Here is a 26697-nt window from a genome sequence, read left to right on the forward strand (position 1 = left end):
TATTGAGTAGAGTTCCCTGTGCTATACAGTAGGTTCTTATTAGTTACCTATTTTATATATAGTAGAGTATATATGTCAATCCTAATATCCCAATTTATCCTTCCTTCTCCCCACCTTCCCCCCTTGGTACCATAAGTTTGTTTTCTACATCTGTGACTTGATTTCTGTTTTGTAAGTAGGTTCGTTTGTACCATTTTTTTAGATTCCACATATAAGCAATATCATATGATGCTTGTCTTTCTCCGTCTGACTTACTTCACTCGGTATGACAATCTCTAGGTCCATCCATGTTGCTGCAAATGGCATTTTGTTCTTTTTTATGGCTGAGTAATATTCCATTTTGGGGTGTGTGTGTGTGTGTGTGTGTGTGTGTGTGTGTGTACACACACACACACACATCTTCTTTATCCCTTCCTCTGTCAATGGAAGGGAAGAAAAAAGACCTACAAAAACCCAAACAATTAAGAAAATGGCAATAGGAACACTTATATCAATAATTACCTTAAATGTAAATGGATTAAATGCTCCAACCAAAAGACACAGACTGGCTGAGTTGATACAAAAACAAGACCTGTATATATGCTGTCTCCAAGAGACCCACTTCAGACCTAGGGACATATACCGACTGAATGTGAGGGGATGGAAAAAGCTATTCCATGCAAATGGAAATCAAAAGAAAGCTGGAGTAGCAATTCTCATATCAGGCAAAATAAACTTTAAAGACTATTACAGGAGACAAAGAAGGACACTACATGATGATCAAGCAATCAATCCAAGAAGAAGATATAACAATTGTAAATATTTATGCACCCAACATAGGAGCACCTCAATATGTAAGGCAAATGCTAACAGCCATAAAAGGGGAAATTGACAGTAACACAATAAAGAGTGTGGGACTTTAAAACCCACTTAGACCAATGGGCAGATCATCCAGACAGGAAATTAATAGGGAAGCACAAGCCCTAAATGACACATTAGACCAGATAGACTTAATTGATATCTATAGGACATTCCATCTAAAAGCAGCAGAATACATTTTCTTCTCAAGTGCACAGGGAGCATTCGCCAGGATAGAGCACATCTTGGGCCACAAATCAAGCCTCGGTAAATTTAAGAAAATTGAAATCATATCAAGCATCTTTTCTGACCACAAAACTATGAGATTAGAAATCAGTTACAGGAAGAAAAAAACTGTGAAAAACACAAACACATGGAGGCTAAACAGTATGTTACTAAACAACCAATGGATCACTGAAGAAATCAAAAACGAAATCAAAAAACACCTAGAGACAAGCAACAATGAGAACATGACAATCCAAAACCTGTGGGACGCAGCAAAAGCAGCTCGAAGAGGGAAGTTTATAGCAATACAATCTTACCTCAGGAAACAGGAAAAATCTCAAATAAACAACTTAACCTTACACTTAAAGCAACTGGGAAAAGAAGAACAAACAAAACCTAAATTTAGTAGATGGAAAGAAATAATAAAGATTAGAGCAGAAATAAATGAAATAGAGACAAAGAAAGCAGTAGCAAAGATCAATGAAACTAAAAGCTGGTTCTTTGAGAAAATAAGCAAAATTGATAAACCTTTAGCCATATGCCTCAAGAAAAAAAGGGAGAGGACTCAAATCAGTAAAATCAGAAATGAAAAGGGAGAAGTTACAACTGACACCACGGAAATATAAAGGATCATAAGAGACTACTACAAACAACTATATTCCAATAAAATGGACAACCTAGAGTAAATGCACAAATTCTTAGAAAGGTACAACCTTCCAAGACTGACCCAGGCAGAAAAAGAAAATATGAACAGACCAATCACAAGTACTGAAATTGAAACTGTGATTTAAAAATTCCAGCAGGACTTCCCTGGTGGCGTATACGGTTGAGAGTCCACCTGCCGATGCAGGGAACACGGGTTCGTGCCCCGGTCCGGGATGATCCCACGTGCCGCGGAGCGGCTGGGCCCATGAGCCATGGCCGCTGAGCCTGTGCATCTGGAGCCTGTGCTCTGTAACGGGAGAGGCCATGACAATGAGAGGCACGCGTACCGCAAAAAAAAAAAAAAAATTCCAACAAACAAAAGTCCAGGACTACATGGCTTCACAGCTAATTCTATCAAACATTTAAAGAAGAGTTAACACCTATCCTTCTGAAACTCTTCCAAAAAATTTCAGAGGAAGGAACACTCCCAAGCTCATTCTATGAAACCAGACAAAGATCTCACAAAAAAAGAAAATTATAGGACAATATCACTGATGAACATAGACACAAAAATTCTCAACAAAATATTAGCAAACCGAATCCAACAACACATTAAAAGGATCATACACCATGATCAAGTGGGATTCATCCCAGGGATGTGGTGATTCTTCAATATATGTAAATCAATCAGTGTGATACACTACATTAACAAACTGAAAAATAAAGACCATATGATCATCTCAGTAGATGCAGAAAAAGCTTTTGACAAAATTCAACACCCATTTATGATAAAAACACTCCAGAAAGTGGGCATAGAGGGAACCTACCTCAACATAATAAAGGTCATATACAACAACCCACAGCAAACATCATTCTCAATGGTGAAAAACTGAAAGCATTTCCTCTAAGATCAGGATCTAGTGTCAGTGTTGAGGTTAGATCTTTGGAGCCTAAGGGGTATCTATTATGATACCTCTTGATCTTGGGTTTAATGAAACTGGCATCATAAATACGCAAAAATTTTTCTTTTTCAGACCATGGCATTCTTCCTTTTTTTCACACTTGGTTTGCAGAATTCTAAAAACGATCCCTTATATACAGCCATAGCTCTTCCAAAGAGAAAACTTATTGTCTTAATTAAGAGTCTACTTTGATTTATTTCTATCCTGACATGAAGAGGGGATAAATAATCAACTTTGGAGTCAAATAAAAGAGGTCACTTTTAACTGAATATGTTCTACTGAAATTCAATTTCATTTGTTTATAACTATGAGGTATCCAATGGGGAAATTACCAACGAGAGGTTGGATATGACATTCAATGCAGAGTACATTGAAACTGGGACCAATGGACCAGGTGTGAGAGTCATCTTGCATGATAACTTGATTCTATCACTTAAAACTAAATTTTGCCTTGCTTAAGACACTTATTAGGGCTTTCATTAACAGAAAGAATAACACTATACTCATATTTTGATGACAGACACATCGTGATAGAGCACATGCTCTATATACAGATTGGGAAGGAGCTTGCCACTAGGGATGACTTTGGTCTATATTGAACACTTAGTTTTAATTTGTCACTCTATGACGTCTGGACTTTAGTATATACCTTGAATCAAAATAATGAGGCAATGTCTTAAGGAAAGTGAAAGAAAACGGAAAGATGCACTTAAAATGCAATAAGAATCCTCTTTTGATATGCCACTAAACAGAGAATATAGCTAACATTGGAAGATTTCATTTGCAGCATGAATCTTGAAAGAAATAATTAAAAGGGCATAAAATGACTATTACCAAAATGAATCTAAAACAATGAAAATTCTGTAATGTAAATGGGATAGAAATAGATTGATCCGTTTTCCCATTAAGCTATTCAGTGCAATGTTTATGCATGTGTGTATGTATTTTAAAATTGCTTTTATGTTTTTTGCTTTCTAGCACCAGTTTCATTTTCAACTTGAGGAAAATATAATATTAACATTAGTTAAAGCTTAAAATGTATTCAGGCTCATGCTGAAATACTTTCTTAATTCTGCTTGGAACCTCATCAAACAGCCAAGAAACAGAATTCAGGCAGGAGTGGAAAATGAAATAAAAAGAGCAAACTGCTTCTTTAGAGAACTAAAAAAAACAGTAAATTTTGTAGGAATACTCATGTTCAGTAGGGAAAATAAAAACTAGCCTTTCTTTAACTTTTGCCATGTGTAAGACTAAATTGGGCTAACTTGAGTTCTTTCATTTAATTCCTACAGTGAACCTATGAAATAAACACTATCATCCCATTTCGCAGATGGGGTTTAGAGTCATTAAATAACTTGCCTTAGGTTACAGAGGCAATAAGTGGTAGATTTGCACCCAGACCCATGTCCTCTTGAGGTTGATCTTTTATGCTACCTCTAAGTCATAAGTAATGACTTCTAGGCAGCATATGCTTCCATGTCACCTTGGCCATGCCCCTACCATAGCACTTTTCTCACTGTATTATAGTTGTCTCTTCACATGCCTACCTCCCCCTACTTCATGGTTACCTCCCCCAAAGCAAAGAGCATCTTATTTATCTTTCTAGTTCCAGGAATTTAATGCAGTGGCATGCCCCGTAGTAGAAGCCCAATAAGTGCTTATTGAATGACTAATATTGTCAGAAGTCACTAAAAGTTAATATAGTAAAAAAAAATTATATTATTATGGAAAATAACTGATGTGGAAAGTGCCAATTGCTTCTATATCCCTGTTAGGTGTCCCTTTCCTTAAAGATGAACTCTTTCAGAAAGATGGGTGAGCTGATTGTACTGCATATAGGAATTCAAAGGAGTAAGAAAAAATCCACAAAGATGCTTAAGTGATGTGAGATAGGATCACAGTACTAGGAGAGGTTAAGGGGAGGGATACTGAAATCATTTAATGAACGGTCTTTACATTTATCATGGGCTCGTCTTCTACACATGGAAGCAACCAGCTTTTCATTTCAAACAGAAATTTCCTTTTCATTGATAGTGAACCCCTAATAAAAGGAAAGTCGGGATATTCCAAGCCTTAGGTAATTTTTTAAAGCTTAAAATGCAATTAGTACAGGGAAGAAAACCATTTTATATGAAAACATTATTCAAAATAACTTAATGAGGAAAAATCAACTTAGACTTCAGCTTGAGGGATTCTAATTCTATCAAAGAAAAACATTTCTGATTATAAGGAATAGTTTACCAAGGGAGTTGGGAGAGGATTCTATGTGAATTTGCACGTGCATCTTTAAATTGGGCAGTCCTGACTTCTGTAATCATATCTTGCTTGATGATGCTCTGATAATGTGAGGATAATGTCCATTTTAATCTGGGTCTTTAATTGCCCTGTCTGAAAGCTACAGGGAATAAAAGTTCTGTACCCCTATCTCTCTAAGCATGTTTCTGCCGTTTGTTCCCTCTTCTAAAGGATACTTAGAGCTTATTCTGCTGTTGCTTTCAGCAGTCTTTAGGAGTCAAAGACCCGAATGAGCAAGGGCTGCCATGCAACATGATGTGCCCCGCTTGCCGTCATTGACATCACCAGTTGCCTAAGCCCTACAGAAGGCTGGTGAATATTCTTTCCACTCCCTGAGCACGAATTCATTAGTAAAATGAAAATACGTATTTCAGAGTGAAGAAAACACATTGAGAGTGGAGTTGTATCAGCCATGTCAAATTGCACGTCATGTCGCAAGGGTGCTTTTGTTGTCTTATAACTGGTTAATACGAATCCATCTCCAATGTGTAGTAAAAGTCCATTATCCTGAATTTTGATTTAGTTATGAAAAAATTCTAAAACAGCAACAAGACTAAAATGAATGTTAATGACCTTAGTTGGCATTTTGATGACATTATATTAAATATTTTTCTGAGACACTTCCTGGCCATTTTAAGACTCTGTTGTCTCTATGGTGAGATCCATACCCCCTCAGAGCTTTAGTACATGGTGCTGTATTGTAATAGCCCCTATGCTCATCAGCCCATGGATTTTTATATCTTTCAGAGCAGAGCTGTGTCTTGTTACCGTTTTCCTCAATACACTGTTTTGCAGACTGTGTCATCGTCAATAAGTATGTTAGATTTCTGAAATAGTCCCTCTCTATTTTCTTCTCACTTACGCATCTCTCACTTTCTTCAGGTCCTCTCCATCTGTCCCAAGGACATGAGAGCTGATATCTGTGTTCATCTAAACCGGAAGGTTTTTAATGAGCATCCTGCTTTTCGATTGGCCAGCGACGGGTGTCTGCGCGCCTTGGCGGTAGAGTTTCAAACTATTCACTGTGCTCCTGGGGACCTCATTTACCATGCTGGAGAAAGTGTGGATGCCCTCTGCTTTGTGGTGTCAGGATCCTTGGAAGTCATCCAGGATGATGAGGTGGTGGCTATCTTAGGTACTGTGAACTTTCCTAACGTAGTAGCAAACGTGTAACCGTTTTAGAGATTTTACTTCTCAGGTTTCTTAAGAGAAATTTCCTTTGCTTGGTGACTTTGGAAATGGGGTCACTAATGAGATGATGAATCTCAGTGAAAACTAGTAATTCCGTTTCAGCAGAGAACATCAGTATTGGTCATAGCTTAATGGGCTGCATGAGGGTTTGATTAAACTTTCTTTGGCAACATAGGACAGTGCCTTTTAGACTGGAGGTGATCGCAGCCTAAGGCGGCTGTATCTCCACGTTGGTAAGTGTGAAAATGGCTTGTGCAATGATTGTCGGTTTAGTAACCTGAGTGTTAGTCTCAGAGGGACAATAGAACCCGTGTAGTTCGACATTTCCTTTTAGAGATGTATAAATTGAGGCCCAGAAAACTTTAGTGACTGGCCCAACTAGTTAGTAAATGAGTTAGGACTTGAGTACAGATCATCTTACTCTAAACCTCTGCGCTTCCTCACAGTGGACCTAAGTTGTGAGCTGCAAGTGATGAGGAGGTAAATGAATTTGACCCATTATATTGGAATAATCACAATGCAAGTAAACTTAGGTTTTTAAAGCGGTTTTGTCCATCTACATTTATGAATCAGGGAAGTTATTCAGCTAATAATAAATTTGTTCTAAAATTCAGAGACCTGGTAGATAGTTGCACTGATGACAAAAGGCAGTGACAGAACATGTGAGTGACAAAATTTTTTAAAATTACATGTTTGGGGACAGTGTAACCCATTTTACATTTTATCTTGGTAAAAAAATTGCTAAATGATATTTTAGGTCATTTTCTGCTCAAATATCTGCAGCATGAAGTCCACATAGATAAAAAAGGAAGCAATAAAGAGGTCAGAGGAAAATCATTTCTTGTGATTTTTCAAGTAAAATAAGTTAGAATTGTAGGATGTCAACTCCCTTTTGATCACATTTTTCATGGCTTGTATCTCATGAAAAATGAGCTCAATTTTAAACTATTGGATTTTTTAGCTACTGAGGTCAACCTACCATAGCTTAAATGCCACTTATTCTCATAAGTAAAGACTGACTGATGTATTTTAGAAACTGCAAAAGCAAAATCCAGCCCCAAAATAAAGGACTGATTTCAAAAAACACAATTACTTGAAAAGGACAGAATTGAGAATTGAGAAACAATGACTCTTCATAGGAAAATAAAGTAAAATTTTTATCGTTCAGTAAAATTTGTAAGGGTTACAGAAAATGATTCAGTGTTGCAAATGACTGAACACTATTGTTTGTAACCCTTTTCTTAACTGTTGAGAAATAATATTATATTTATGCATAAATTTCTTTTAGAAACTTTATTTTTGATTTTTTTTGCAAGAAAAATGCATACAGTACTCAGAGTCAGCACTCTGGGTGTGTTTAATGCTGCTTAGTGCTTGTTCTGCTTTGTTTCTTGGAGTATAAAGGAGTTATATAATCCTTCATTAAAAACTGTACATCTTGCCAGAACAATCCTTTGTGGTAAAATGGAGTATATACACACTACAACCGTTCTTGTTTGCTTAAAGAAGAGGATAAAACACAAGCCCAAAACAGGTGTATTTTTTCCTGCATGTTCATGTCAATGGTGGGTGGGAGAACAGACATAAAATATATTACACTAAAGTGAGTACCATCATGATAAATTACCTTGGCTGTGCACTCATTGTCATTTGCTTTGCCCCATTTTCTTCATTATAGCTTTACCTTGGTAGATTCTTTTCTAAAAAGATGGATGGAGAAAGCCCTGAGTGTAGTACCTTTGGGCTGGATCTGCTAAGCTGGAATCATTTGCTCAGTGAGACAGACAAAATGCATTTTCTTTTCATTTTAAAATAAAATGGTAGCTGGTTTTGCCCAATGACACAGTAAAAATGAACACAGGGCCCCTGGGTATTGGCCCAGTCTCATCATATATCTGTCATATTTTATTTCTTTGAATGCATGCTTTTTGTTTATCCTCCTCAAAAATCTTGAGATTTCAGAGACTCTTCATCTCTTGGTTTAATGAGTCAAATTACATATATACATCTCTGGCAATCTTTCTTTATTGTGTGGGCCTCTAACAAAGATTAGTTCAGCCAAAAGGCAGTCAGAAGGTTTTTATTTAAAAAAAAAAACTTTTGATCTGTAAGTGATCTCCCAAAGAGGAGGTAAGTGGGTGGTGGTGAGGCATGGGCTCAGAGGGTCACATAGGTGCCATGGTGCTGGGCAAAGACACTGTCCTCATGGAGTCTGTGATTTGGGTCATTGGTGACGAGATAGTCATGGAGACAAGCTTTGGGAACTCTGCCTTGGTGTTGCACCTTCCGCTAATCTGGCTTTATAGGAAGGCAATCTGAGGAGACTGTGGACTAGAAGTATGGACTCATGGTGACTTTCTGCAGGAGATGGAGTATGATGTCATACACGAGAGACGACTGCACCACATGCAGTGGTGTGTCTGCCATGGTCTAGATACACCCTTGTGCTCATATGGTTTACAGGTTCCACCCATGAGGCAGCTGAAGTCCGGTGCCTGCTGCCACCTGTGCTTCACCTTAGGGGCATGGAACCTGCCAGAAGGGCCTTCCTTAACGAACCAGCTTCTTGACTTGTAGATCAGTCGTCACACCAGCTCCGTTGTGTGATTTCTCAGTGTGGTTTCCATTGGGGACACATGTTTTCAGATTTTTCTAAATCAAAAATACTTTCTTTTACAATTAAAAAGGTTTTTTGTTTTTTTGTTTAACACTTAAGATGCTTTAACAATGTTTTAGGAAAGGGAGAGGGGAAAATAGTAACTCATCAGCATCACTTCTGACACTTTGTGACTGTTCATTCTTTTTCTACTATTTTTTCTTCTTACCTTCTCATTTTTTGCTAGCCTAATTACAAACTTAATGAAAAGTTGCAAAAATTATCAGCATGTGAAGTTTGACATATAGCCTTAGGTTTTCTACCTTACTGAGTACGTTGATTAGGTCTTCAATATCTTTACTTATTTTTTTTTCCTTTTGATCTATTTTTGGACTGAGAGTGACATGGTAAAGTATTTTATTATTAAGGTGTTTTGTCTATGTCTCTTTGTATCTCCTGTAGTTTGTGCCTTATAGCGGTTGTTGCTGTGTTATTTGGTGTACAAGTATTCATAACTATTATATCTTGATTTTGAATTGTGTCTTTTAGCATTGAAATGTGTCCTTTTTCATCATGACCCTTATAAGGGTCAGACAGAAACAGGATCCTCTCCCCCATCTCAGTATACCTCAAAAAAATGAGAACTTGTTTTAAATTGGTCTGATAAATAGGCCTTGCTCTCTCTTACACTGATTTATTTGCCAGTTGAAAGGTAGAAAACTGAAGTCATTTTAAAATTAATTAAAAATCTCGAAATCCAAAAACCAGGTGCAGTGCATTCTTTTGGATCCTTGGCTCTGAACGGTCTCTTGGTAGGTACCTAATTCTTTAGTGTGTCAAAAGTGTTAAGGTATTTAATGAATAAGTTCTGAAGCAGAACTAATTAATGGAAAGATAAAAAATGTAGTCAATAAATACCTTTTTTAACACTGAGAGGTGGCTTCCAGTTGTTTTCTAAATAGGGCATAGGAAGATAATTGCAGTTCACGTCTTTTTCTAATGTGAAGTTCTTTCAGTTCTTACACCTCCACCTTTTTTTTCTTTTGACCTTCCCACTTTTTATGAAACAGAGAGAATTCCAAACTAAGTTCATGATGCGTACATACTATTTTATATGCTTTAATATCGTCTTGCTTTTTAGTTTTTACCCTATAATTACTTAATGTGAACAGAGTTATTGGTATGCCTAAAAGAGCCAGGTTACTTTTAGGTGTCTTGACAAAGTATATTGTACCTTATAGAGACTATAAAAATGGCATTTCCCCACTAACTTTAGACCCAACTCCTAAGATACTTGTTTTGCTGCAGTCACATTTTGTCTTTTCTCTTCTGTGTTCAGAATATACACTTGACTTAAGAGAATAAAATATAAACAGAATAAAATACTTTCTCTTCTGTGATTATTAGAATCATATAGTTGGAATTATTAATATAACACAATCTGTATCTAAGTCTTTTAATTGTAACTTTAAATTCCCAAGAGAACTATGATTGTTTATGTAGAGTTTGGATGGAAGGGTTAGATGGTCCTATCAAGTTGGTGGAAGAGGGCATAAGTGAGGAAGGGAAAGACGGAATTAAATGAACTTAATATAAAAAGGGTAATTTCTAGAACCTGGGTTAAGATTCCATTTTAATTAGGATCAGTTATTTAGAATCAGTTCATCTCTTATAAACATTTGTGCATTATCAAAGAAAACATAAATTATAGTTACCAAAATTCAAAATCTTCTACTTATTTTTATTCCAAAAAGAAAAAGTCTGAGATGTGAAAGAATAATATTCTGCCCTTTTGAGAATTTGTGAAAATGTGACTTTTGTGTTGTGGTTAAGATTTCTTCCCATGTACTTGTTATTAACAGTCAAGTGCTTCACACTTTAAAGTCTTAAAAGGGCTATCCCCAAGCCCCAGAAAATTATTTTCTTTTGCATCCACATTTCTGTGTTTTGAGATGCTGTACTATGAACCACGTAGGTTTGCTTTACATATTATGATGATGATGAACTTAGTTAATTTAGACATTTTTATAATAGGCAAACCAGTTATTTGCTTTAAAAAATTGCATGCTTATCTTGTTTTAAACTTTCTAAGTAGTGATTAAGATATTTATCTATGGTTTAAATTATGCACTTCAGAGTTCCTCAGCATGTAGATTTTTGGATAAAATATAGTCTTTACAATCTGGTAGTTTAGACTTAGCTTCAAACCCTCTCTCTACTATCCATTAAAACCAGGTCTTGGGCTTCCCTGGTGGCGCAGTGGTTGAGAGTCTGCCTGCCGATGCAGGGGACACGGATTCGTGCCCTGGTCCGGGAAGATCCCACATGCCGCGGAGTGGCTGGGCCCGTGAGCCATGGCCGCTGAGCCTGCGCGTCCGGAGCCTGTGCTCCGCAACGGAAGAGGCCACAACAGTGAGAGGCCCGCGTACCGCAAAAAAAAAAAACACACCAAGTCTTGTTCATTCTATCTCCTTGGTGTCTCTTTAACCTATCCTTAATGTCCCTTCCCATGACCACTGCTCTTAAAATTTTGGTTCTGGGTTGTGGCTGCCATCTGGAAAGTCTATCTACTCTCAGTCTGTTATCAACTTCAACCTCCAAATCTATGTTATGCTACCACCACAATAATTTTTCTAAAATATAAAATATCTTGTTAGTCTCCTTGTTAGGATTGTCGTTTTAGCACTTTGGGGATAAAATGTTAGCTCTTAGCATGGCCTGTGAAGCCATTTAGGTCTTGGTCTCTGCCCTCCTTTCCAGCCTGATTTGTGCCATTCCCTATTCCTACTCTATTTTCACTATATTGAATTGCAGGAAGTTTCCTAAGCACCAAGTTCTCATACTGGCAAGCTATTGCATATACTGCTTCCTTTGTTTAGAACATTTTTTCTCCTCTTTTTAATTGTCTGTCTCTTGCTTCTTCATCTTCTTTTACTCTTTCCCTTCTTGCCCTAGTCTGGATCAGACGCCTCTCTTCTGGGCTTCTACTTCATGCCTACACAGGGTTCTTAGTCTACCCTTTACTTGTTTATACTCCTACTGCGTTGTGAGTACTTGAAATGTCTTGCTTATTTTTGTCTCACTGTCATCTGTGATAGGACCTCTTAAATAGTTTCTCAGTAAAGGTTCAGTGAGCCAAATTAGCCAGCACTTTGTTTTGCCATTAAGCAGTTTTTATAATTGTTTTAGTTCTGGGTTCCTACAAAAAATGTGCTGTATTCTGTTGCCATTTTCTTTATGTTTTATCTTGAGATACTGACTACCCTCTGTTTCTCTCTCATCTATATGATTTTAGTAAAATGCATTTCCCTAAGACTCTTGCTTTAGCATAGATCTAGTATGGACTGAGAAAGTGTTTTCCTACTGTTAGCCAGGAAGTTTGAACAAGGAGAATAAGAAGAGATAAATGTTAAATATCTCAGGCCACTAACAACTCTTTAACAAAACACTCCTTCCTTGTTCTTCATCAGGAACTCCCAGTAGCAAGAAAGAATCTAACTTGTACCCTGGTCACTGACCATGGTAGAAAAACTTTATATCTGTGGAAGGGGATTTGGCTTTAATTCCTAAAAGTGACATTACTTTTGACATCAACTGGAATGAATAGGTCTACAAATTAGAATTGATTTTACTAGAAAATTAACATTTAAGAGTTAACAGGGGCTTATGGAGAGAAAAATCATATGTGTAGTTAGCAACTGAGCTTGCCTATACTTAAGTAAAATTTAAACTCTATAGTAATGTTTTGATTTTAAGATTCCCTATCAAAATATTTAAAGTATATTTTTGGGAAATGAAATCCAGACCCTTTTGAAAGTCTGATTTAAATACCAATAGTTGTTAAATACTCATTATCTTATAAGCATTAATACATCAAATTCTCTAATTTACTCTGAAAAAAGTACTTGCTGTAGTCATCTTACAGATGAAAAAAATAAGGCTCTGCGGTATCAGGTGATTCGCCCTAGGTCACAGCTAGAAAATAAGTGGTGGGTATAGGATTTGAACCCAGACTTATCTGATTCAATGTCCATTCTCTTAACCATCACATTACAAATGTGATGCTTTCTTTAACAGGAATTTTAAAATGGAATTTTGAAATTATACAACTAGTTGGTTTAATCTTGACAGAAGATGGAGGGCCTATGTTAACTTTACACATTTGTTTCCTTTTATTAAAAACAATTTTTTTTCTAACAACACTAAGTACCACACCAGTGTATGTTACAAAAAACCAAACATGACCCAAGTATAAGATGGTTAATCAGCTACTAAATATCTACAAATATGGTCCTCCTCCAAGACTAGTTTACACCAGGCAGGTGTTTAGGACTGGGGAGAACTGGCTCAGAGTGTGACTCTCATGAGCCCTCAGAACACAAGATGAGGATCTTAAGTTCTGCTTATGGGTCTTTCATCTGGGTATTGGAAGAGTTCAGGGTCCATCTAGTTGGTAAGTATTAAAGTGGAAATGAAGCTTTTAAGAATGCTCCAGGATTGCAAGAATGGCCACAAACCTTTGCAGTTTCTTCCATGAAGAGGTGGAGTCTGTTTCTCCACTCATTGAGTTTGTACTGGCCTTGTGACTTGTCTCAGTTCTTAGGCTGAATACTCTGCTCTTCCCTTAAAATGCTGACAGTCTCTGGACAGAGTAGGGATGCTTGGCCTGCTTTTCTCATTGCTCTTTTTCTTCCCCTGAGGTCATGGCATCCACGTACAGAAAGCTTCATCCTCATTTTTCCAGATTTCTTATATCTACCTACATATCAGTGTCTTGCTTCTGGTCTCCTTCTCTACCCTGCCTTCACCTAGTCAGGCCCATTATTTCATATTTTCTCAAAAAGTACCAAGGATTCTTTTGTCTTTAAGGAATTGGAAACTTAACTAATTACAGGTTTAATAAGTTGGTTTCGTTTTGTCACTAAGAAGATCAAAGCTAGTCAGTTGTAGGTGTTGGTTTACTTACTTGGTGAATGCCATTGAGAATTCAGTCTTCCTTTTGGTGTGCGGAGGGGGAGGTGTTATTGGTGAGTACATGCACATCAAAATTACTTGAATTTTTAAATTTGCAAACTAAAAAAGAGATTCAGAAAAATCCCAATATAAGCATATAACCTAATGAAACTTTATAATCAAAGATCCTGTAACCATTTCACAAGTTAAGAAACAGAACTTTTACAACCCCTGCCCCTCCTGGAGAAGTCCCACTGTGTGACCCATCCTAAACACCAAGTTTAATTTGCTTATTTCTAAATTTGATCTATCTTTTAAATATTTTTAAATCTACAGCTCCCCCCCATCCCTTTCTTTTCTTTATAATTCTTTGCTGTAGAGCCTGGGCCTTTTGTCCTGCAGAGTTCCCACAGTGTGGATTCTGCTGATTGCATGCTCACTGTAGTTCAACATGTTCCTCCATCCTCTATATTTCCTGTCAGTTAGCAGCTGGATCCAGAGGCTTGATCAGACTCAGGTTCAATCCCTTTGCAAGACTCTAGGTGGGTGTGTTCTTTCATCAGATGACGTGTGATTATCTAGTTGCATTTTTTGATGGTGTTAACAACTGTTGATACTCAATGCCTAGATCCATTAATTCACTGGGAGTTGCAAAATGAAGATGTTCTAATATTATATTTTTGTTTGTTAGTTGGAATGCTTTTATAGAGAGATACTTCCTCTCAACTACTATTTGGTTATTCAGTATGAAGTTCGCATAGGAATGGCCACATATGTGCTTGATACTTCTCCATTATTTACCAACTTTTAAGATAACTAATTGGTTTCTTATCCTCTGAGGGTACCTAGATAGTTTCTTAAAAATATCCTTATGTACTAATGAATTTAAACAAATGGTGAATTTCAGTGCTTTGCAGTTTTGCCCATTATTGAAGTGCAAATTGTCCTATCTTTGGCAAGTAAGAGCCTCTTCAACTTGGCTCCTGTGTCTTTTTGATACAACAGTCTTTCTTTGCTATGTAATATGACCAGATCCTCATCTTGTATAATTCTGCCCCACACCTGGGATCAGCCATTAGTCATTTCTCCAAGAAGCTTGAATTTGTTTTTGTGAAAAATATTTCACAATCTTGGTCCTACAGATATTCACTGCTACTGAGTTGATCATTGTCTCTTGGTCCATTTAATAAATAAAATGAGGAGAAAAATATTTGTGTGTGTGTGTGTAGTATGTATATATATGTATATATGCACACACATATATAAATAACATTTCTCATGAGTTCATACAATATATTTAGCTAAAACTGAGTACAATAGGGCTTTATCTATCCATGTCTATAGTGCATCTTTAACTACCTTCTTCCATGTTGAGAATGCTGGGGATGATAGAATTAAAATATTGCATAATTGCTCAATTGCTTTATGCCACATTACAAATATAACAACCTCAGAATAACAGTACTAATGCCATCACCACGAATATGATTACTGAAAATACATAAAAAGATTTTTGCATATGCTTGTCCCATTCTCCCCCATCCATCATTATTTTTAGTAGTTGTACTATATATTGTTAAAGCATATAACCATTGCATACTGTACCCTCTCCCTTTTAACCTTCATTTAGTCTTAATTCTACAAGTAACTGTATAGTTAGTGCTACCACTAGTCTTTATGTCAGTGTCTCTCTAAGTATTTTGGTTGTATGAAGATTATTCACTAATAGTAGGAAAAATCCATGGGAGCAAAATTCCCTGAGTTCTTTTATATTGGTGATATAGTTTGTGTCCTTTATTCTTGAAAATCAGTTTTGCTGGATGTGAAATTCTTGGTTCACATTTATTCCTAGAGTATTTAAATGTTACTCCTTCCACCTCACTCAGATCAATAGGCAAATCATGGAGCTTTTGTTTTCTGCCATCAGAAAACATGATGTAACGGTACTTCCTTTGCCACTCTTCACACTGTCATTAGTTCTGCTATTAAAGCATTGGATAGGCCATGACTGTCTTTACTTGAAACACTTTTAGTCGTTCGTCTTTGAACTAGGATGAAGCAGACTGTTGCATTGCATTAAATGTTCTCCCTCTTGGGTGCTGTGTTTTCCCTCTAGACTTGGCCTTCTCTCTGTGTCCCATAGGTTTCCAGTATTGGGCTAATGCTGCTCATCATCCCCTGGGCAGATCACGCGCATGCTGCTCTTTCACAAAAAGTACTGCTCTTCTCTTGAAGGCTCCACTGCGATTAAACCCAAACACTACTTTACTTGTGAGATCTCAACTAAATACCCTCAAATTCAAAACAAATGTTTTTTGTTGTGTGCATTCCCTATCCTGATCCTATAGTACTTATTTTATTTTTTCCTGTTTTATCATTTTTTGGACATGTCTCTCTTATTACACATTAAAAATTCTTGAGAGCAGGATTTCTATTTCCTGCATGTCTCTATCCCTCCACAGCATTAAAGCACATGTTCTAGCTGAAGGGTAGTATTAGAGCTAGGGTTAGGATGCTAGGTGTATTTATTGAATGGGGTGAAGAGGACAGCCATCATTTCTACCATTTGATAGGTGTGAAGTGTGCAAGACTTAGTTATAATATGAACATTATAATAGGCTTCAACTCTAAATGCTTTCTTAGAAAAGGAAAACAGAAGAACTTCAAGATATAACTGCTTTTTAGTTTAGTCTTTTTCTTGGACTTGTTTTTTATAATATGCTACTAACTTTCTTGATTTGGACACATGTTTGGGTTTCTGTATGTAACCAATTTGTTCTCAACACTAATAGTGCCAAATTCAGGATTACCAGCTTGCTAATTACCATATCTTCTACCTCCTCAAAGGCACCTACCATCATCCCTTACTTATCTATCAGGATACTCTCTATTTTTTTACATCTCCTTTTTTTTTTTATAGATCTTTATTGGAGTATAATTGCTTCACAATACTGTGTTAGTTTCTGTTGTACAACAAAATGAATCAGCCATACATATATCCCCATATCCCCTCCCTCTTGAGCCTCCCTTCCACCCTCCCTATCCCACTTAGTAACAGCTATTTGGCTCATTCTTTGTGTGTGTAAATAAAAATTCATAAGTTAAATCAGTGATTTTTTTGTAGATAAGAATTATTGGCTTCTCTAAAAGTGTCAAGATGTATCCATTATAATTTTTCAACAGAACGACTTTGGACATCAATCACTGAAGATTGGCAGGCACCAATTCTAAATATTTTAAAGATTTTATTCTTACACACCAATATAATTTCTAAAGTTTAATGCTCATCATCTTCTTTCTGTTCTTGTCCTTCAAAATATTACTTTATTGCATTTGCTGTCCGTAAATAAGTCCAAGTCAATTTAAAATCACATAATTTAAAAACTCTTAGTGTTGTTCATTTGTAAATGAATATTTTTGTTCATATGTATTCGTAATAAACTTTATGAGCCGACTACAACAATCAGTTGTAGTGAAGGGCTGACTAATAAAAGTAAAAATGTGAATTAAGTCCATTCTGTAAGAGAACCATTAAATAGAGCTATCAGTACAACCTCACATACACTCACAGGAAACTACCTAAGTAAACTTCAAATGCTATAGTTTTAGGAATTCATTGGCTATGGTAGATAGCTGTACTCACTCATGAATAACTGAGATAATTTTTATGAATTCATTTTATCTATGTCATTAACTCACCAAATGATGTGTTTCACATTAAAATAAAAACACTCTGTCTGTAAAGCCAGCATGTCAGGGTACCGGCATACCATGATCTGTATTACTCCTTTAATTAGTTTGTAACTTTTTGTCTCTGTTTTGTCTTTACATTTTCCAGTTTTTTGCTGTATGAATCTTTAACATTTACTTCTGTTTTACAATCCTGTTTCCTGTGGTTTGAAAATAAAATACTTCATAAGACTTGATGCAAAGAACTGAGAAAATATTAATAGACCAAACAACAACTTTCATGTTGAGTGTGAGCTTTTCTACTAATTTTAGGGCTTTGGGGGAAGGTTACTTTTCTCAAACTCTAAAATGTTTCTAGCTGAGTCTACTTGCACCCAGTGGGAACTGACCTAAAAACTAGCATCAAATATTCTATAGTTATTAGGATAAACAGGATTTCCCAGTCCTGAAAGTGTGCAAAATCCTTGTGATGGAAAAAAAAGGGCGCTTCTCTATTAGATAGTCCATACATAACCACATGTCTTCACAGCTGTGATTCCTGCACATTACTCAGTGTAAATGTGCATAATATTTCCTGAAGAAGAACATTAGTCAGCTCATAAATTAACTGATTTACAAGACAACTATCTTTCCACAAGTGCCTTAAACGTTTGTTGTGAATTTAGTGACTATTAGGTGATATAGAACACTGAATAAAGCAAAATAGTTTGAAATGGTTGATTAGATTAATGTATAATTGATATATTGTGTATCCTAATGGAAATTCTATGTTATAAAACAATTAGTATTGTTTACATGTAATGTGAGTTCTGATGTTTAGAGCAGAATAATTCACATTTATTAATTTCGCTATGTTTCTCTAAACATTTTTAGGGCGAGGAGCAGAGGATAAGTTTTACTTTGGTTGAGTCAGTTAACTTTTTCTGTTACTTTTCAGCCTCATAGACTTTTTCTTTCCCCATGATAGTAAAAAAGAGAAATAACTTAAATTTAAAATTGTTGACAGAAATATGGTGAGAATTTTAATTTCATCAGTTAGGTAAAATAAAACATATAACAGATATTTGAAGACCTCCACAATTTAAAATGGTCTATATTGGCAAGGGGAAATTTATATATATATTGAGTATTTTTTACCTATTGATGATACACTTATCAGTCAATGAATATTTACTGTTCTGCAGATCTGTGTACCGGTTTTATTAAAAAGTATATGGAAAGACGTCTGTGAAAATAATTGCTATTTTAAAATAAAAGATTCATTAGAGAAAAATTTAGAAAACAAAAAGTAGAAAGAAGGAAAACAATAAACACATCACTTGAAGCCAATCGCTGTAATAGCTATGTGCATTTTCTTTTAGTCTTGTATCCCTTTTGATTTTTAACACAATTTATTATCAATCAACAAATTAATAATAACATAGAATATACTATATAGAATAATATAGAATAATAAAACAATATATTTTGGTCCTATCAGGATTATTTTTCTTTAAGAAATTAAGAAATAGTAGACTTTTAATTGAAAATTCTTTTAGTCTTAGAGTTTCAGTTTCATTTTTATGTACTTTATTATAGCTATAACCATAATCATTCTTTGTATCTTTATTTTTTTATTTGACATTATAAGATTTGCATTTTGCATGTTATTTCTGAAACTAGTTTTAGTTCTATATGAATTTATATAGAGATATAGATTTCTGTTTTCGTTGGATATTTTATTTATTTTTGCCAATCTGAAGTTACGATTAATAGCACTCCAGTGAATATTACATGTGTTTGTTCTAAATCTTTTGATTGATTCCCAGAAGCGAAATTACTGAGTCAAAGGCACTAGTAATTATTATTGTGGTTACTATACATGAAAATCAAATAGTTGAAAAGTGATGAGTACTTATAAGTGGGTCAGAGCTTGTATTATAAATGATAACTTGAGAAAAGGTTTCAGAAATGAATCAGAGAGAAATGTAATCATTTTTCTCTCTTCAAGGTAAAAGCCAGTATAGAAAGAGTAGCAATACAATAGAGGAAAAGGAACGAGAAGCGGCAATGCCCTGTTATTTCCACAGCACGGGGGACTAAGAAAATATAATAGCTGTTGATCTCGTCTGTTTAAAAAATAATACAAGTAAATTATAAGACGTAATAAAACTCATCCATTAGCCTGTAATGAGAGCAAACCTACTATTTGATGCATTCGTTTTGTGTGTACATGTGTGTGTTTCTGGGGAGAAGAGGGTGTATAAATTGAGATACTACTGTATGTATGATTTGATAATCCTGCTTTTGTTATTTTCCATAATATGAACATTTCTCTGTTACTTTAAAAAAGTTATGATATTTAGTGGCTGCATAATATTCCATAATTTATTTATTTTTTTCATTCACATTTATCTTGTTTCTACCTTTTATGGCTATTATAAATATCACTTCAGTGAACATTCTTATAAGCAATTTTGGTACTTCTGATAATGCAATTAGAGTAAATACCTATAATTGGAATTACTAGTTTAAAGGTAATGCCGTTTATGGATTTCTGAAATTCATCTAATTGGAGGTAGGGTTTATCTTTTAAATTTCTATAGTTAAAGTCTCCCTTAGGTTACTTTGATGCTGTATAACCTCAGACACCTTATTTGGCTCTCAGGTCTCTAGTTATCCTTCCTTGAACAAATATATGACTATCAGACATTTAAGTCGTTCATCAGTGTCATGAACTAAAAGGAATTTGGGGAGGGTCAGGTAACAAATGATACTGCTCAAGATTTATTAAATATCTATTATGGTTATTTTATGCTGATCATTTGATCACATGGTGGTTTTAACCACCTCCTCAATAATATATATGTTTTCTCTCTCCATACCAGAGTGCCTCGTGGTTCTCTAAGGATTTCCAAACTGCCTGTGTGGGGTGGGCAAAGAATCTGTAATCTCACTCAGCCTCAGCCTCTGTCTCTCTGTCTCTCTCTGTGTCTCTGTCTTGTTCTCTCTCCCTTCCCCTCTCTCTCATTTCTCTGGTTACACACTATCTTTTCTTTCCAGTGGTCTGACTGGCCTGAAGTGTTACAAGTAGTTTTTCTTCTTCTTTTTTCCTGTCAGTTCTGACTTTAATCTTAATAATGAGAGCAGATATTCACTTAGTTGCTGAATAATGTATGTTTAACGTATGTGGAGTCAGTTCCAGATTTATAAAGGCTGTAGCAGGAGATCCTTGTATATTGCCTCTTACTGTCATTTCTAGCAGGAGCAGAAGAAAGGATGAGCCCAAGACGTCACCTTTGCTCCTTCTGGTCAGAATGCGAAAAGTTAAGGTGGCAGAAGATAATGAAACTATTTGTTAAAATGAGGTTCTTGGCTTCTCTGTTGGATTTTCATTTATTCAAGCCACTTCAGATTTTCTTCAAGAATTGAATTTAAGATGATGTTACTTTACATATTATATGAAAATGTTGTACATTGTTACATGTATATAGATGGTGTTATATACTTAGACTCCAAATTACGCTAGACGATCAATACCATATATGAAACTGAATAAAATATCGTGACTAGGATAAAAACAAGTGTAGATACTTGAATATCTATATCTTAATTGTTTTCCAGGGAAAGGGGATGTATTTGGAGACATCTTCTGGAAGGAAACCACCCTTGCTCATGCCTGTGCCAATGTCCGAGCACTGACATACTGTGACCTCCACATCATCAAGCGAGAAGCCTTGCTTAAAGTCCTGGACTTTTATACAGCTTTTGCAAACTCATTCTCAAGGAATCTCACTCTTACTTGCAATCTAAGGAAACGGGTATGTTGTCTGGACCCACTTCCACTTATTAGCATCTGGAGGGTTAATACCTTATATGCTGTTAGTTGAAGAGCGGTAAAGTGATTTTATTTCGTAGTAGCACATTCCCATCAATGTAAAGTGACATGATTTTTCCCCCCTTTCTTTATATTTTGTGTGCTTTTTAAAGAGGGGATAAAAACCCTGAGTACATGGGTAAAGATTTGAATCTTTATCATTTAAGTGCAAAATGAAAAACAGACTTGAGGAGAAACAAACTGTACTATAATATAATTAGTTAATTCTTGGGGTTTATAATACTGCCATAAAATTAATATCAGTGTCTCTTACTTTATTATGTGGATCTTTTAAAGCTAGTAAGGTTAATCAAACTGGTTGCCTACTTTATATTCCTGATTCTCTTTACACCCTCCCTCTCATTTAATAGTCAATTCACAAAGCTCATTCCCCATTAATTCTTTCAAACACACTAACTCAAAAAATAATTAGCCATACTGACATATCCTATAAATAGATTTAGGAATCCTTTACTTTGCATGGCTGCTGCAATTTTAATCTTCTTGCTGTTTTCTTTTTTATTGATGAGTGTGGCACAAATTTAATTTGCATAAAGAAACCTCCTAGCTCTGACTTATAGGTCATTGGACATTGGCGAGGGCTCTTTTATTGCCAACAGTGAAATAGATGTTTGGATAACAGCACTTAAGGAATTTCATCTAAGATGATTACCTGTCTATGATGAAGTATTTTGAAATAACAAGCCTTTCCTTCCACTAACCCCTTAAATAGAACCTTCCTGCTAGTTAACATGGAGAAAAAAATCAATCCAAGAGACAAATTAACATCTATACTGCAGCAACAAAGAAATGTGCATAAGTAAGCAAATCAACGTAATTCTCTACTCAGGGTTCTAAGAGAGGATAAGACTTCAGGAGTCATATTCGTACTAGTGTCACAACACTTGATTTATATTTGAATAGCAGTTTCAGTTTATATTTTGTTAACAAATAGTTATTGAGCATCCACAACCTGCAAGACAAAATGTAAAGAGCCGTAGAGAGCACGAGGACTAAACACACAGTCGCCACGCTCGAGGAGATGACAGCCAAGTGCAAATATTATGTGAAATGCACATATGTGAAACATCTATTTGTACAAGTAATTGAGAGTTAAGGTAATGATAAACCTGGAAGAGGGGTACCAAACAGGGCACCTGCTCGTTCATTAGGGAGTCTTGTCTAGTATTACACAGAAATATGTCTCCTTAGGTCTGTGTTCTACCTTCTCTTCTACAAGGCTACCTGGTGGGTATTTGAAACTCTTATGTCTTATTAAATCTTCCCAATACACATTTTGCCAGTTTTAGAATCTTCCCACGTACTACAAGTTTACCAAAACTCAGATCTGTCCTTACAGTCCTCAGGACAGGTATTATTTGTCACTGTCCTCCTCAAAGCACTGTTGTCTACACATCATCTCATCTGATGTTTATAATATTCCTGTGGGGAAGAAAGGGCAGTTATTTTCCCTTCAAAACACATGAGGGAACTCAGACCTAAAGAAATTAATATTAAGTAACCGACTGATATATTTGCAATGAAAGGTGTCAAAGAGGGATAATTAAGAAAACTCACCAGTGGCAAATAAACTTTGGTTCTTCAAGATGAGTTAATCACAAAGCTCTATCATCTCTTTTCCTCTTACACATCTGAGCATGTGCACATTACACATGTGCAGACACACACACGTTGGTTATAAGAGCTGAGCACACATACCAGCGTGTCTATCTCTGATGGTGTTAGAGACAGAAAACTCGTGCTGTTTTTTTAATGGGACCCAGGAATGGAGCTCTTGCCTTTGTAGGTGCCAGTGTGCTAGTTATATCACATGGCTTCTTCCCTTGTTCCTTGTTATAACATGTGTCAGGTTTTTTGTTTGTTTATTTTTTAAAAATCTTTCTTGCCCTTTTGCAATTGATAGATGGTCTCAATAACTCGAATGTGGGTGTATTGCTAATCAGTGTCACTTTATTCTCAGAAAAAAAGTATTTTCATAAAGAAGAGAAACTGTAAAGAAATGAGAATAGCTACCATTTTGGGAGCCTATTTTATAGCCATGCACTTCAACATATTTTGTATATAATAATTAATCTTATTAAATATCAACAACCCACAGACGAGGCAGTATAATCTCCACTTCATTGATGAGGAGGTTGAGGTTCTGAGAGTGAGGCAGCAAGTTGCCAAATAAATTACGGGTCAGAGTCCATCTCTTTCTGATCCTAAAACCCATATTCTTTAGATTATACCATGTTGCTTTTGTTTGTCAAAATAGCTGACTTTTTTCCCCTACAACAATACCCTACAGGCACACTCTCAACAATGTACAGTTTCTCATTCACTCAATTACTTTAACTTCATTCCCCCACTGAGCTATTAACAAAAAATATTTTGTTCTTATTGCTACTATTTTCAGCATTCTTTCAGTGAACATTGGTTGTGAATCGTAGAATCAAGACTATGTCCTTAGCATGCTATTGATATCTCCTAGTTATCATAACCATTAATTAAGGGCTAGCTCCAAGTTGGGGGAGCAGATTTGGGACTCAGGGTTTCAGGCTTCATAGATTACAGCTCTAGCCGCATAAGCACATACGGTGGCTCTATAGTGTGTAGTTCTCGGTGGCTGTAGTAGGGAGGAATTTGGTAATGCTTTAGCTGCTTGCCTCCATCTCCATTAAGGAGAAATAAGACGTTTTTTATGCAAATATAGCTCCCACTAACCATCCTTAGGTCCCTCTATATAAAATTTCTAGAACTATAACTGGTAATTTCATCCAAAAGCTAGAGCAGGGGTTGGCAAAATTTTTCTGGCAAGGACCAGATAGTAGATATTTTAGAATTTGAGGGCCATATAGTTTCTGTCTCAACTACTCAACCCCACTATTGTAGCGTGATATTAGCTGTCTTGGGCTGCCATTACAAAACACCATAGATTGGGTGGCTTCACCAACAAGAATTTATTTCTCACAGTTCTGGAGGTTGTGAAGTCCAGGATCAAGGCGCTGGTCAATTCGGTTCCCCGATAAGGGCTCTTTTATTTCTGGTTTGGCAATGTCTGCCTTCTTGCTGTGCCCTCATATGGTGGAGAGAGATAGAGAGAGGAAGCAATTTCTCCAGGGTCTCTTCTTACAGAGGCACTAATTCTATCATGAGGACCCCCATGGCCTCATCTAAACCTAATTATCTCCCCAAGACTCTTTCTTCAAATATCATCCTACTGGGGGATTAGGGCTTCAACATATTGATTTTAGGGGAACACAATTCAGTCCATAGCAGCAGCCAAAGATAGTATATAAATAAAAGAGGATAGCTGTGCTTCAGTGAAACTTTACTAACACAGGTGGCTTCTTATGGGCCTTAGTGTGTCAGTAGCTGAGAGTAGAGGACTGGAAGTTAGATGGGGGTGACAGTAGGTATGCAAATAGAATTCTTCCCCTTTGTTAGAAAGCAAATCTCTACTAATTCCCACCCAGCAAGAGGGTCATAATGAAATGGAAAATGCCATATATAAGAGGTGGCTGCACACAAAAACAAAATCCAAACAAACAAAACAAAACAAGAGGTGGCTACAGGAGCCAGGTAGATAACACACGTGAGTAAGGCTATGAAGACTGGAAAGTTCACACCATATGTAGCAGGGCTGCTGCTACTCAGTCCGCTTGTACATTGCCTTGGAATACCAGCCTACGGTCGCTTGGTCTGCATATTTTTTTTCAGAGAAGCCAGAAGTATGAATTTTTATGTGAAATCACATTACTTTGGTAACTAATTTACTTTGTCTTTGAAAACACTATAGTCAAACAAAACAGATCTGCTTGCCCTTGGTCAATTGTTTGTGAACTGAATGGAATGATTTAAAGAACCCCTGATCTTATGATACTAGAAGCCTGAAATTTTTACCTGCATCCTGTAAATTTGGATGAGAAAAATTCTTATATCGTTATTTTCTTTAATTTCTAAGTGAAATTTAGCCTTTTTTTCAGTTATGAAAGTTGATAACAAACTACAGTGTTATTAGAAGTACCAAAAGACATTACAGATATTTTCACAGCATAATGTTTTTGTTGAAGACATCCTAAAATGTTGTTTGCACTCATCAGTACTTAATAATTATGATAGCTATTAGACCTGCTGTGATAATAATGTTATTGTGTTAATAAAAAAGCACATAGATTACTATCTTGCAAATTAGTTCTAAAATTTGATAACCGAATTTCAGTACAATATGTTTCCTTTGCAACACTATGTATTTTATTTTGTGCATTTAAAGCAGCTCTACTGGAATGAGGCCTATTCCACAGGCTTTACCCGACAGCTGGAGATTAAGATCCCCCATATAAGAGTCAGAAACTGGACTAAGTTGAGCAAGAGGACTGGTTGGTATATGTTTTTCAATAATAAGAAGACAGTTCTATAGTTTCCAATCCGTTTAAACATATTCAGAAAAGGCATAGCAGAGCAACAGAGGAAGGTTGACTCACTTGCTGATTTTATTTATGATTTATTTATTTTTACCTATTCAAGATACCATTTCCTGGAATGACTAAATGGTATTTATTAACTTGAGGACCAGCCCTCAGGGACAGGTCTGAGAAGGCACACAGCACAACCAGCACAGGTGATATGTAAATCTTAAAGAATTCTAATCAGAGGTTAAATGTAATCGCTGCACTTCTGCTCATTCTGCCTCCTGTTACGCAGTGATCTTTACCATTGTGTAAAAAGAGTAAATGTAGCAAGCCTGACTGCTGGACTTTGAAAGAACTGCTTACAAAGTGGGCCCTTGGCTGGCATCTGAGAACTTGAACTTCAAGAGAGTTCCCACCACTCTAATAAGAGTGACTCACAGTACCTGCTACTTATCCAAACAGTGTGGCTTATGCTAAACATTTACTTTCCTTCAAGGAGTGTGGTATTTCAGTATGTGCCAGACAGGACTACCTGTGTGACTAAATTCCAATAAAACCACTGGACACTGAGTCCATAATGAGCATCCTTCGTGGCAACATCTCACGAGTGTTGTCACAACTCATTGCTGAAGGAATTAGAGAGAGGACACTTGGAGGCGTGTTTATGGAGTGGAGCCCATTGGACATTGATCCAAAATGATGCCAAACTGATGCTTACCCTTTAGTTGTAGTCTCAAAGAAATGCCTCCACTGTTGCTTCAGAGACTTACCTTGCTCCTGGCTGATACTCCTTTTTACCATACATTTCTGAATCTCTTAGGTCAAGACACAGGATAATCTGGAACACCTCAACAGAATTCATTTAACCCTTGTGTTAGTCTGCTCAGACAGCCATAACAAACTAACACAGTCTGGGTGGTTAAACAGAAATTTATTTTCTCACAGTCTGGAGGCTGTAAGTCCAAGATCAAGGTGTTGGCAGGGTTGGCGTCTGGTGAGAACTCTCTCCTTGGGTTGCAGACGGCTGTCTTC

General features: G+C 36.2%; 1 protein-coding gene across 1 annotated transcript in view; it reads left to right on the forward strand.

Moving 5' to 3' along the window:
- Positions 1–26697, forward strand: part of KCNH5 (potassium voltage-gated channel subfamily H member 5) — a 321016-nt gene that overhangs the window by 249202 nt on the left and 45117 nt on the right. Inside the window, exons 9-10 of the mRNA XM_024748382.1 lie at positions 5847–6099; positions 20998–21194. Of these exons, the coding sequence (XP_024604150.1) occupies positions 5847–6099; positions 20998–21194 (450 nt within the window). The remainder of the gene's footprint in view (positions 1–5846; positions 6100–20997; positions 21195–26697) is intronic.

Source organism: Neophocaena asiaeorientalis, unplaced genomic scaffold, assembly GCF_003031525.2.
Source record: "Neophocaena asiaeorientalis asiaeorientalis breed wild unplaced genomic scaffold, Neophocaena_asiaeorientalis_V1.1 scaffold698, whole genome shotgun sequence".
Classification (NCBI taxonomy): Eukaryota; Metazoa; Chordata; class Mammalia; order Artiodactyla; family Phocoenidae; genus Neophocaena; species Neophocaena asiaeorientalis.